This window comes from Ceratotherium simum, chromosome 15 (assembly GCF_057802395.1).
Source record: "Ceratotherium simum simum isolate JZ-2026a chromosome 15, ASM5780239v1, whole genome shotgun sequence".
Classification (NCBI taxonomy): Eukaryota; Metazoa; Chordata; class Mammalia; order Perissodactyla; family Rhinocerotidae; genus Ceratotherium; species Ceratotherium simum.
The window spans coordinates 50,706,342-50,720,645 of record NC_141914.1 but is presented as its reverse complement, the minus strand read 5'-3'; the positions used below and the strand labels follow the sequence as shown (position 1 = coordinate 50,720,645).

General features: G+C 44.1%; 1 protein-coding gene across 1 annotated transcript in view; it reads right to left on the bottom strand.

The window, feature by feature from the left end:
• SLC7A14 (solute carrier family 7 member 14) overlaps window positions 1-14,304 on the bottom strand; it is a 53,575-nt gene that overhangs the window by 14,987 nt on the left and 24,284 nt on the right. Inside the window, exons 2-5 of the mRNA XM_014783189.2 lie at window positions 14,019-14,255; window positions 12,164-12,381; window positions 3,043-3,189; window positions 284-492 (exon numbers count right to left, since the gene is read on the bottom strand). Coding sequence (XP_014638675.1) covers window positions 284-492; window positions 3,043-3,189; window positions 12,164-12,381; window positions 14,019-14,255 — 811 coding nt within the window. The remainder of the gene's footprint in view (window positions 1-283; window positions 493-3,042; window positions 3,190-12,163; window positions 12,382-14,018; window positions 14,256-14,304) is intronic.

The following is a 14,304-nucleotide window of genomic DNA, read 5'->3' as shown; positions in this document are numbered from 1 at the left end:
GCACCTACCACGTTCACAAAGGAACACATAATGTCAAACAGGAGAGGAGGGGGCAGTTAGGGGAACGTATCAGTTTGTGCTCGATTGAGGGACCAGAGTCAAATGACGGGCTGTTTCAGAGCCTAAGCTCTTTTCACTCAAGCTCTTTGCCAGATATACAAGAAGTTCCACAGTCTATGTGAGAGGCACTCACATCAAAATTACTGTCAGGCTGACGGTGGGTGACATTCTCCCTGGACAGGCGTGGCAGCACAGCAAAAATTCCATGGAGCATAGCGCTTACCTGAAAAGGAGCCCATCACCAGCCATGGCATAAATGACCCTTGGCATCGGGAAGAGGGAGCCCAGCAAGCTGACTGTCAGTCCTGCAACCGACCCAATGGCCACTATGAATTTTGCAGCATAGAACCCATGAGCCACAAACATCTCCATGAGCGGGGATTCCGTGTCAATGGCATAATACGGCACCATCAGAGTTAGGATCACACTCACCTAACAAGAGAAAATGAAACATGAGAGAAACGTGGTGGAGGTAGAAGGGCCTGAAGCACGGATGGATGTCCCATAGGAGAGGAAAGAGGACTGGAGTTGGAGGGAGAGGCCTGCCTGCGGTTTGGACCTGCCACTTCCTGGCATGTGCCTTCACTTTAGACCAGTCATCTGGCCTCTGGAGCTCTTGGTCTCGGTATTTTCTCTCCACATGTGAATTTAGAGGACTGGGCCAGATATCTCTAATATCTCTCTGTGGCCCTTTCATATCCGAGGAACAAGTTTGAGGGTATTTCAGCCCCATGAAAGCAGAGCTACACTGACTGTTCAATGAAGGGCAGATATTACCAGGTGGAAGGAGCTGTAGCCAAAGGCACTGGAGTCAGGGCCTGGCAGTGGCCATGAGCACACTGCCTGCGTGGACAAGACCCTTATTTCTTTTATACTTTCAGGGTCCTACAGGGTCTTATGGGTACTCCCTCTCACCCTGAAGACCAGAGATCAAAACTCCAAAGATAAGTGCATAGGAGATCCACAGTCAATTAACTAATGAGACCCAGATGAGGACTCGTCTTTCCATATCCTCTCTGTAGCTTGTTCCAGGAGCCAGGCAGGCCAACAAACAAATTATGGCAACAAGATGGAATCCAGTACTGCTCTGGGGCTGTAAGACCACTGTGGCTTAACCAGGAATAACTTGGGACTCCCAGGACCTATTTCCCTTCATGAGTCACAGGTCTGCCATAGCATCCCTCCCTTCTTATGGCCAGGCTCCCACCCTGGCCTGTGAAGGCCAATCCTGATATCAAGAAGGGAGTTCAGAGCCTGAAAGGGAGACGGTGGTGCATTTCTAGACCACTTCTTTGCCTATGCCTCAGGAGCCAAGATCCTCCAGTGAAGTCATGGGCCACTAGGGAGGACAGCACCATAGACCACCACAGCCCAGCAATTTGACTCTTCTCCTGGTGGTGGAATGGCAGCCTGCTGATCAGCACTAGACGAAACAGCCCCTGAGGCATGGTTAAGGCCCATGCATTCAAACAGAGAATGTTTCCCAGCAACGTTACCACTTGCAACATCTCCTCTGGGGGTGGGGTGGGATGTGCTGGAGGAGAGTGGGATTGATTTTTACAGCAATTTTCATTGTCTCCTGCCCATGTTAGATCAGGATGCACAGAAGTTGGTAGATGCACAGAAGTACTCTGTAGTCTATAAAGTGTTATTCTAAGGAAGGAACTGTGATTATTAACTTTATTTTGTGTGCTGCAAGAGTAGACCCCGGAGGAGGGGAAGGTATGATGGAGGAACAGGAGGGTAGATGCAGAGCAGTGTGTCTTTGCTGCTCCCCCCACACCACCAGCTGTCCCTGAATGCTCTGTCTGCAGGGATAATCAGAGTATGGATAAGGTGAAGCCACCTGCGTGCATGTGCATAGGGGGAGGTACTAGTCGACTTATCCATAATTGTTTAGGTAGGCAGCTGAATTTCTATAAACCACATCCAAGGTTGCTCTTACGTTTTCCTTGTCTTCCAGAACAATCATGTTTTGCAGCTTGCCTTGATGATCAATTAGCCTGGCTTCTTTAGGTAGTTGCTAAAGGTGGTTTTTGTTTTTCTTTTTTGAGGGGGTGGGAAGGAGGTGCCTTTCACACGTTGTGGCAGCAGGAATAGCGGGTCTGATGGGGCGCACCCAGATGCTGGCTTTTTCCTAACTGTGGTGACTGAAGTGAGTGGGACCCACAAGGCCTGGGAGTATTTGTGTAACCACAAACCTATTGGCTTGTCAGCTGCTTCTCTCCATTGCCAGGACCTGAGGGGGATGTTGGATGTGGCTAAACTATTTCTGTGATAGAAATTCTGGGATGGGACCCCCAGCTGAGAGATGACATATCAAAAGTGTGAAGAGTACCTCAGGAGTGTGATGTCGGGAGACAAGCCTGAAGGCTTCATTCTGAGGACTCCCCTTGGCAGGGAAACCCGAAGGGGCGAGCTTGAGCTGGTGTAAAAAGAGGGAGCAACAGCAGAAAGAAATTGCATTTCCCCTGGGAGATTCAAGGGGAAGTGCACCTCTAGAGAATAATGTATTCTCTCTCCCAACTCTGCGGGAGCCTCGCCTCTTTGCTGCCGGGAAGCTCCCAGAAGACAGAAGAGCATTGAGGAGGGTGCACAGAGGCCACAATGCCTCTGCTTGCACACCCACCCGTTACTGCCAGCCTATGATCTGAGCTCCTTGGCTGGCGGCCCACTCTCTGCACACTATCCCCTGGGCTGCAGTGGACACCAAGAGCCTGTGTGTAGAGTGGGGCAGGGACAGAAACTCAGAGGCCATGGCTGAAGGGAGGGTCTGGGGCCTTTCCTCTCCAGTGGGGAGTCCTGATTTTCTTCTTGTCATCGGTGGGTGGGGATCTAGGGAGCACGAGGCACATGCATACAAACACCAAGAAGGCACAAGGAGAGGACTACTTCTTGACAGAAGGGACCTCAGTCCCAGAGCCACATTTGAAGGTCAATGAAAAGGCCATGAGGAGGGTCCCACCAACATTTGGTACTTACGGATACATATGCTGTCAGGCAGATGACCAGGGACGCGGTGATAGCATAAGGGATGGACGTGTTGGGATTCTTGGCTTCCTCTCCCGTGGTGGCGATGATGTCAAAGCCAATGAAAGCATAGAAACACGTGGCTGCACCTTGCAGCACCTGTATGGACAATGGCATTTGTTAGACTCAGTGACAGGGCAGTGCCAGGGCCTTACATGTGGTCCCCACAATTGCCTAATGCCTGGCAGACATTATTGAGTGGCAGAGGGGGTAACATGGTGGAGCTTGTGTTAAGCACTGAGTTCTGATCTCCTCTACTTTCTAGCTGTGTGACCCTGGGCAATTCTCTCACGTGTAAAATGGAAATAAGAAGAATTATGCCCAAATAAAAACTAGGTCATTCAACACATTCAAGTCATTTTTGGCACTATGTGGGGTTATAAATAAATCAGTAAGTTGGTTAACCCTATGTCTTAGGGGAACTCACTAACCTCTCTGTGCTTTGTTTTCATTCAGTGGTTCTTCACCACAACCAGGGGCTGTCTGACCACCCCTAGGGGACATTTAGAAATGTGGGGGGGGCTGGCCCCGTGGCTTAGCGGTTAAGTGCACACGCTCCGCTGCTGGCGGCCTGGGTTTGGATCGCGGGCGGGCACCGATGCACCGCTTCTCCCGCCACGACGAGGCCGCGTCCCACGTACAGCAACTAGAAGGCTGTGCAACTATGACATACAACTATCTACTGGGGCTTTGGGGGGCGGGGAACCGGTTTTTAAAAAAAAAAAAAAAAGAAATGTGGGGAGGTATTGTGACTGTCACAGAGACATGAGGTGGGTGCTTCTGGCATTCATTGTAGTGGGCTCAGATGTTTCTGCACAAAGAATTCTACCAAAATTATCATTAGTGCCCTTGATTAATAACCTCTATGGTAACTTCCAGATCTGAAATGATATCAAGGATTTTCAGATCTTCGGATATTCTATTGTCTTTCATAGGAAGACAGGTAGAGACAGTTTGATTTTTCTGCTCCCTTTGGGGGGCTTGAGTGACCTTGTTGGGCTATAAGGCAGGAGAAGACATGAGGTGTGAGGTGGGGGAAGCTGGGTAGGTGGTATCCAGTGACACCTGCTGGATGGCTGTCTGACAGGAGCCTATGTGGCTCTGAGGGTGGTTGGGACTTGATAAGTCAAGATGTCAATGAAAATCTTCCCTTGAGGAATGTGTTACTGTCTTCCAAAGACTCTATTGAAATTTAAATGAAGTTTCCCCACCTTAGAATTCTCATTATCAGCTGAAAGTAAAAAATATGCCTCTTTGAATGCTTGGGGATGTCCTTTAAGGGGAAGATGAGAGAGGTTTTTCTGGACTTGTGTGTATGGGGTGGGGGGGTCTTAGCAACATGCGAGCTCTAGCCAAGGGTCCAGGAGTGAGGCTCACTGTAGAGAGGACACTTTGTTCCTTTTCTCCACATTCAGTTTATAAATGATGAAATTCAACATGTGCCAAACAGATACCTGCCCCTAAACTTTTGCTCTTACCTTTCCCACCAACTTCTCAATAAGTGAAAGACAAAGTACTAAGTACTAGAACCTATAAGGTACATCACAAAACTGAAGGTCTTCTGAAACCCTCAAAAACAACCTTTGCTCATCTGTAAAATGAATTGGTCTCTTCTACAGTCTCTCTCATTAGGATTCTGTTTCAATTCCGTAACTAGGAGTTCCTATCCTGGGATCCATGCAATTCGGGGGATCTGTGAATTTTGCCGAGAGAAAAATTGAATCTTTCTTTTCACTAACCTCTGACTGGACATTAGCATTTCTTTTAATTATGAATGTAGGTGACAAACTAACAGTTCCTGTGACTTTGTCACCAGTAGCAATCAGGTATTTTCCCATCATATCAGAGTTGTTACAGAGATCTTGAAGTATTGCTTGTGCTCATTGCTACTTCCAAATTATGATAGTTATTAGACATAGATATTAATATTTAAAGCACTAATGAAGCACATTGTTATTATATCACAATTAAAAATATTTTTATAACTATATTTCAATATAATTGATTTCTTTTGAACCCTATGTAATTAGGTTATTCATTTATAAGTGCAATTCTCAGAAAGGGTCCATAGCCTTCACCAGACTGCCAAGGAGTCCATGGCACACACAAAAAATCTAAGACCTCCTGGTCTATTCTAATAACTCAGGTAGAAAGAACTTCTGAAATGAATAATTGTCACCAGGGGACTACTTTCTAGGAGAGGAGATAGCTCCCAATTTCACTCCAGTGAAGTCCTTCATTTCAGGTCATGAAAGTGTTTTTGGCCTCCAGACAAGGAGAGAAAACAGATCTCACCTCATCGTACATGGAAGTTCACCGGTTTGGAAATGTGCTTGTTTTCATTTGTCTAGAAAATGTTTCTGGTCTTCAAGGATGAACAGATGCTGAGATTGCAGGCTCGCTAAGCTGTGTCCATCAAGGAAAACGTTGCTTTAAGACAGCTTCCAGGAAACAAGTTCTGCTTTCTTCCCTTACACACACACACACACACACACATGCATACACACACACACCCACACACCCACACACACCCCTCCTGTAAACCATCCTGTGACCTATTATGACAATCAGTCTGAAGATGCATCACTCCCAATTAGGATGTCCCAGGGCTACAGTGCCATGCCTATTTGGTGTGGTCAGTTCTGGATGGAAAGGCCATAGATACTGGAAGAGCTCACTGCTGAGGAAAGGACAATAGGAGGGTCCTAAATAAGAACTCCAGGGGTAAGTCTACCCTAGAAAAAAATGAGAGGTCTGTAAACCATGCCATGTGAGGAATAACTGAGGACCTAGGGATGTCTAACTCAAAGAAAAGAAGACTCAGTGGAAGACATGGAGGACACCCTCCAATTTTGAAGCACGGACCATGTAGCAGTTGGAAGAGAGGTACACTGTAGGCTCCAGAGGGAATCCCCGAGCTATATACATGCATGGGATCAGATTTGGTTAGGAGGGCAGACGTTGTAGACTGTCAGACCTAGGTTGGTTCCGCCACGTACTAGCTTGGTGACCGTGAACAAATTCCTAACCTCTTGGATACTCATTTTCTTTATCTCTTAAATGGACATAAAAATAGTATTTAGTGGGGCTGGCTCCATGGGCTAGTGGTTGAAGTTCTGCATGCTTGCCTTTGGTGGCCCGGGTTTGTGGGTTTGGTTCCTGGGCAGGGACCTTCACCACTCATCGGCCATGCTGTAGCAGGCGACCCACACACAAGATAGAGGAAGACTGGGACAGATGTTAGCTCAGGGCTAATCTTCCTCAAGCAAAAAAAAAAACAAAACAAAAAAAGGAGGAGTGGCAGCAGATGTTAGCTCAGGGCAAATCTTCCTCAGCAAAAAAAAAAAAAAAACAAATAGTATTTAGCTCATAGGGTTGTAACAAGAATTAAATAAGATGATATAGTAAATAACTGTCATACAATACGGTAGGTGCTCAATAAATATGAGCTCTTACCAGCAGTACTTTTATTACCATTGTAAGTTTTTCTAGAGTAGATGAAACCTCAAGGGCACAAACAAGTTCCTGCTCCTTGTTCTTTTAGAACAGACACATATTTTATGAACTGCTCCCCTGTGCCAGGCACTGCGCTTGCTGATGTGGATGCAGTCAGGAGCAAAATGTACTCTGAGCTTGGACCTGGAGCTTGGAGTCAAGAGGATACTGCAAGACCCAAAATGCAGCCTTGACTGTGGTAATAAACTGAACAAAATTAAGATATATCTATATTATTTGCAAAACACAAATGCTACTATTTTCTAAATAAATGAAAGAATAGATAGCAATTACTGATAACGATTAGATACCAGAAAATTAACTATGATCCAGTTGGGAAGAGAGAATGAGTTTGCAAAGAGAATGTCTGTTAGCCTGAATTTGCATAGGTAGAACTAGAAGGAATTATGGTCAAAGACTGAGCAGATCAAAGGGAGGACATCCGGAGTTTCTACTGTGTTAGGTAGGAAACAGAATTGAACTCAGATGGTTCAAATGAAATGATTTCAGTGAAGGGACCGTAGGATCCAAGGCTGGGAAGGAGTGAGGAAGAAATCACCTGGCCTTGCTCTCTTTTTGCCTTCTGATCTCCTGATAATATCTCCCATTGGCTAAACCCAACAGGAAGCCACCAGCAAGGAGTCTTCTAGAGCATAGAACGGAACATGAAGGGTGGAGAATGGATCTGGGGAGTGCAGGCAAATGGAGAGAAACCAGCACACCTGCCAAGATCAAACAGACCCTGACCTAACAAGATGTAGATTAAATAAACAGATTATCAAAGAGAAGATAATTAAATTAGCAAATAAGGTCACCTTTTTACTTGAGTCAGTTTAAATGAGTTTTTCTTCCCTGCAAGCAAGTGATCCCTGACTGGTAAATACAAAAGAGCCATGAAATTAAACTGTGTATGGGTGTGTCTCTACCCAAATAACCACTAAAACTACTTTCCACTTCACTCTGTCCAGATCTCAGATCCGGCCACTGGTATTTAGGATTAGGATACCCTTTCATCTGTGAAAGAATGTGTACGGAACCTAGGCGTGAGCATCTGTGAATAAAATGAGTAGGTGAAGTGTGTGTGTATGTTTGTGTGTTTCTGTATTCATTGGCACTTTATCCTAACTTTCCTTTAATGTTTTACATGAGTAAAAAATAGTATTGACTTTTTAACTTGATGACATAAGCGGAAATTGTTTTCCAAAGTAAACCTGTGTAACTACTCAGCCAGGCGATCCAGATAGGTCTGGCCCTCTATAGGGCTTTGTGGGGAAGCGGCACGCGCTTCAGTTGCTGGAGTGCTGCTGCTTAATGAGTTGTCAAAAGCAATGTCATTAGTGGCCTGCTACTCAGTGTGTGGGGTTCCTAAAAGCTGGCCCCCCCATGCCTTGCTGATATTTGAGAGTCATTAAGATGAGGCAGCTCTTCATATTCTGCCTTGGCCAGTCTGCCAGATGCCTAGGAGATAATTAGACATCTTTATATAATTGACTCCCAAGGTAACAAGGCAAAACTCCAACTTTAATAGCATTTTCTATCACCCTCATGCTCCAGATCTATTAGCAGCCTGTCCACAGTGACAGTGGAATGTGCTAATAGGCTCCAACCAATGGACTCAAGTGTGGAGAATATGAAAAACAACTTTTCCTTTGTTTGGAGACTGTCAGCATTACCCACAAATACTTGCTATGGATGGTTTTCCTGGGAGCTATTTGTGCTGGTAGCATGTCTTATTTGGCTAAAGAAAAACAGTAAGATAGCATCAAGAACAAATAACATACAGAGAATACACATCCAGCAATGTTCAGGGGCTGAGAAACTGCAGATGAAGGAAGCAGGGGTTCAGCTGAGGGCCAGCAGTTACTTGATATAGGGAAAAATGTTTGTTGTTCTTAAGCTCTTCAAGACCAAAGAAGCATTTGACCCAGAACCTGTAAGTGAGTAAACCATTCCTTTAGCTATTTTCTTTGGAAGGAATTGGTTGCATCAGGGGAAAGAGTAGGCTTATGAGGGGTCCATGGCCACAGGACAGATTGTTCATTAACCCTTTCAAAGTACTTGAGAACTGTGTTTCAAGTCATGTAATGGTATTCTTATAAACCATCCGCTACATAATGGTTTTGTCCATCCCATCCTACCTAAAGTGACTGAGGAATGGAGTGGATTGGAACTCCAAACTAGTCCTCTTGTCAAGGTTAGGGGTCTGGTTTTCCCTAAGGAGTGAAGAAGTTCATGCAGCTCCTAAGTAGGCAACTCACTTTTGCTGATGGTTGTTAGATAACAGAGTGGGGAGTGTGTTTATTAACTTGGTTGGATGACATGCTCATGAGAGGGTGTCAGACATTAAAAAATGGGATCTATATTCAAAATAGCCTTGCTGGACTGGAAAAGTGATCTGAAACAAAAGTTGAGAAAGAACAGTCCAGGCCAGTTTGCTGGAGAGGAAACATACTCTGCAGAAATCCAAGGCCAGGCAGATAGCAAAGAGGATGAGTCAGCAGCATCCTCACACTAGGCTGTCCTTTGTGCTCAGATGATGCTTTTAGTCACAGCCAGCAGGGCACACATTTGAATTTCCTGCAGGGATAATGTATTTGCAGTGAAAAATCCAAAATCCCAGCCATGCCTTTTTGGTGGCCAGTGACAAGCCTACTCAAGATAGTAGGTTTGCGTTGGAGTGAGGTCAGTGAGCTCAAAGGTGCAAAAAAACACAATTGATCCCATGCATCCAAACCTGGTGGATTGTGGAGTAAATACGGGCTTTGGCTCATCCAGGACTGGGATTGAATTTCAACCCTACTACAATCTAGATCTGTCATCTTAACTTTTCTAAACTTCAGTTGTTTTGATGTAAAAGTAGAGATTATTGCACTTATTTTGCGGGGCTACTGTGAAGATTAAGTGGAAAGTGTATGTGAAAGAGTGTGTCATAAAGAAAATGGTAAGTGTTAGGAATAACATCCTTCCTTTCTTTTTTATTCCTGATTTCTGATCTTCTTTTCTTGCTACAAAAGCTAATGAGAACCTGGAATGCATAAATGGCATTTTGCAGCCTTAGGGATGCAACCCCCAAGGCTGGCTCGATTAGCTCCTTCCTTGATGAGGGAGGCTCCTGACTGAGGAAGGATGTGGAACTCCTGAGAAGGGAAGAGGAGGCCCCCAAAGAGAATAAAGACCCAGAACAAAGCACAAGGGGAAAGGCTGAAAGACTCATTGATCATCTTCAGCATGGGCAAAGGGTATTTACACAGAGCGTATTAACTCTTTCCAGCCTTTACATGGGGCCTAGACTACAGCGTGTGCCGTTGAGGTGAACTATTAGGAGGATTTTGAAAATTAAATATGAACCCAGTAATTAAGAAGTTTGCAAATTGTTTTGACATGATGTCTTGGTAAACAATTCACATTTGGCCTGGGCTGGTTGAACTAAACTCCCACCTGAAGATAAGAAAATAGACTAGACCATCTCTTAGTGCTCCTCCCAGCTCCAAGACTCTATGATTTTGTGAAAGCTTAAAGGAAATTAAATGTAACATGTCAGATTAATTACCTTAACATGTTTTTTTTTTTTAAAGAAGGCTCAGAAAGGAGGGGTCATCGTGCATAAAGTACTTGACACAATGGAGAAGGCTTTGGAGTCACACAGACCTGGGCAGGAATTTCATTCCTGGCACTGACTAGCTAAGTTGACTTCAGGTAGCTAAGTTGACTTCAGGTAAGTTAACCAACCTCTCTGGGCCTTGGATTCTGCATCTGTAAATTGGGGATAGCAGCACCTGCTTTAAAGTTTTGTTATAAGAGAGAGATGATATTCATAGAGCACAAGGCCGGCACCTAATAGGTAGTCAATAAATTCTAGCTCCTTCCTCCTGTAATTATCACTACTGCTAACCACACAATGTGCAGCTGAAACCTCCAAGATTTTATTCTTCTTTGCAAGCATTTGGTGCAGCTACTTTTCCCACTTGATGGATGAGAAAATCTGAAAGCACAAAAGTTAGATGTTGGCCGAAGTCTTACAGTAAGTTGATGACTCAATAATTTCTTATATTGTTAAGAAAATGGTGACAACATTTTTGTGTGTTATGATGAAAATGCAATTGAGTTCCGGAAAAACATTCTTTCTTTGTCACTCTTATAATTTGTTGTTTCTCTTATTTGATAGGAAAGGGATGATTTGTATTGTGAGCAAAGATAGACTTGGGGATCCAGAATGAGGTCAACAGTGTTTCTTTGTCTGTTCTTCTGGTTTTAACCAGTTTCAGGATTTATTCATTTCAAGGAGGAGGGGTGAATTTTGTGGTTCTGTGGAATTTCTGTGGAAAGATAAGCAAAAGACTAGAAATCTTGGCTTAAATTTCTTCCTTGCTTATTTCTCTGCATTGAACAGTGTGGCATGGTTCAGAATAAACAGAAATTATTTTGAGTGTTCTCCAAGAGAGATTTCTAGTCCCTGGACATCTTGGAGGAAAACCAGTCTAAACAAAATCTACAAAAGCATAACTTGTGGAATCCTGAACTTGCTCTCTGCTACCAGTTCTAGGCAGACGTGCCTCTCTTAGCCTCAGTTTCTTCACCTGTTAAAGAAGGGGATAGGACCAGGAGACCTCTAAGATCCCTTCCAGCTCAAAATTCTCTGATTTATATTCTACTATTTAAAAAAATGGGCTGCTGAATTTTTACCAATAAATCCACAAAGTAAGTATTTTTAGTCATATTAGAGAAAGAATCCAGGTACGACTTAGAACTACTTGGCAGTGTAAAGAATTTGCCACTCTGACCTTCCCATTTTTCTTTAGCATAAACCACGCCACCCAGATCACAGTGATGAGATCTGAAGATGTCCTTTAGGTCCTGCCCACTCTCTTGCCAGCACCCAGATCGCACCAGGTGGATTTTTTGCTGTGGGTCCTGACTTTGCCGCTTACACAGTGTGCTTAAAAGCAAGTCATTTGACCTCTTTGAGTGTGAGTTTTTTTTTTTTTCCTGAGGAAGATTCACCCTGAGCTAACATCTGTGCCCATCCTCCTCTTTCTGCTTGAGGCAAATTTGCCCTGAGCCAACATCTGTTGCCAGTCTTCCTCTATTTTGTACGCGGGTTGCCACTGACAAGTGGTGTAGGTCTGCACCCAGGAACTGAACCCGGGCTGCCGAAGTGGAGCATGCTGAACCTAACCACTAGGCCACCAGGGTTGGCCCCTGAGTGTGAGTTTTTTCATCTGTGAGACCAGAATGTAAATATCTTCTTTGTGAGATTATCAGGAAGATTAAATGAGATATCACACACAAAGCACTTATCATAGTATTAGGCATTTGCAAGTGGCCAAAATATTGAATGTATTAGTGTTACTTGTATAAACTAGGATCTCAATAAATGTTTGTGAAACAAATAAATAAAAAATTATATGAAAACCACTTCTTCAGAACATTCCAATTAAATTCAGATAAAAGGTGTTGAAGAGGGTGCCATGAAGATTATGGGACAGAGCAGCATTTTCTTGAAAATATGTCTCAGACTGGTCACAGGGTGGAAGGTAGAACGTGCAACAGCTTTACCAAGCTTTAGGAATGAACTCACCCCTGACCAGCCGTGGGGCAAGAACTGGCCCTCAGCCCAGTATTTCCCATTGATGAAGACGAGGCCTGCAATCATGATGAACACCCACACTGCCAGGTTCAGCACGTTGAGGACGTTGTTGAAGCCCACGGAATTCTTCACCCCCAGAGCAACGATGATGGTGACGATGATGGCAATCACCAGAGCCAGAAGGTCAGGGTATGATTCTTCACCTTTCCCTAGAGGGGAAAGACATGACTTAATATTGTCCAGAGGGAAAAAAGGGCCATGCAAACTCCCAGCCCCACCCCAGGGCATCTGCTCTAAGAAGGGTGGCCGGTTTGTCATGGAGAGAGGAGAAGAAACTGTGTTCATGTATGTGCGCGTGTGCCTACAATGTGGTCCATGTGTGTCTATTTGCAAATGGGAAGGTTTTAGTATATAGGTGAAATGGCCTGATATTCTGGACCAGAAATTAGGGTACATGATATGACAATTACAACAGTGGCTCTGTTGTAATTGAGTGGCTCTGGCCATGGCACAGAACATTTAAAGTCAGGGGACATTTGGGATGAATATATGGGTCTAATATGTTATCTGAAAACTATTTTATCTTCACGGTTGTTCACTTGATAATCCATAAATTTTCCATTTCATTCCAGCAATCTTTTCATTATTAGCAAATTTTAAATGTGTGTCTTTGAAAACTATTGGAAGAGGGTGTTCTTTCTGTTTATGTGTATGTGGTTGCAGAGAAAAAGACCAGTGAACATGCCCCGCCTGTTTGGTCTAGTCCATTGACCAGTGGACTCCTGCCCTCTACAGAGTGGAAAGGGCACTGCCTCAGCAGTCAGGGCCCTGGTTTTTGCCCATTACCAGCTGTGTGGCCTTGGGCCAGTGCCTCATTCCCTGGACCTCATCTGAAAGTGAAAGGGTTGGACTACCTGATTTTGGAGGGTCCTTTCAGACCTAAAATTCTGTGACATTGGTATACTGAGGAGATGTGGTCTTCCTACTTTTTATCTTCGCATGGTATCTAAGTGCTCAACATTTTTGCCAATTCTTCTGAGATAGGGACACTGAAGTCAAATGACTTGCATACAGCCGCAGAATCAGTCCTTGGACGTTCTGGGGCAAGACCCTAAAGCTTCCTCAACTATTGGTTAGCTTCCTATGAATGTGAAAGGATAAAATCAGACATCAGGATGAAAAGTGGGTGGCAAGTGATGGATGGAGCCTGAAGACTCACGGTATTTGTTGTGTGAGCTTCTGATTGTCTAGGATTCACTTAGTTACATTACTCCTCCTTGACCTCCGCTAAACTGGAATCCATTTTGTTCCTTTTAAAAATACATTTTCTCATTTAAAAATTAACACATACTTATTTAAGAAGATTTTAAAAATCTGATGAAACCACTGGAGAAGTTCCTTACAGTTCTTTTTCTTGCATTGGTTTTATTTTTATATAGTTATTAACACAATGCATGTATAATTTGTATCCTTTGTCACATGACATTACATCAAAAACATATTCCATGTTATTACAACAGTCTTCCTAATCATCCTTTTCATTGCTAGCTACATAGTATGCTTCCACAATTTACTTAATCATTTGCTCCATTGTAGAATATTTAGGCTGTTTCTAATTTTTTGCTATTATAAATAAGGCTGTGATGAACATCTTTTTGTATAAAGCTCTTATGGAAATAAGAATGATTTCCTTAGGATAGCTTCACAGGGGAAGAATTACTTTACAAAATAAAAAGACATATTTAGGGCTTTTGCTATATTTTGCTAAACTGTGTCCTGAAAGAGGAATTCATTTATGTGGATCAGTAAGTTTGCATGTTGGGGTGAGTGGATGTGGAAGACTCACCCAGGCCGTTGAGTGTTCCCACGCTGTCCGCCATCCAGCGGCTGATGGTGTGATTAGCCAGTGAGTCAAACATGCTGCTCAAAGCACTGGCGCCGGCCGCAGTGCCAATCAGGTACTCCAGGATCAGGTTCCAGCCAATGAAAAACGCCACAAATTCCCCGACAGTGACGTAGCTGTAGGTGTAGGCTGACCCCGTGGTCTTGGGGACGCGGACTCCAAACTCTGCATAGCAGACGCCTGCATGGGACAAACACATGGATGGTGGACTCCAGGAGGTGAGCTGACC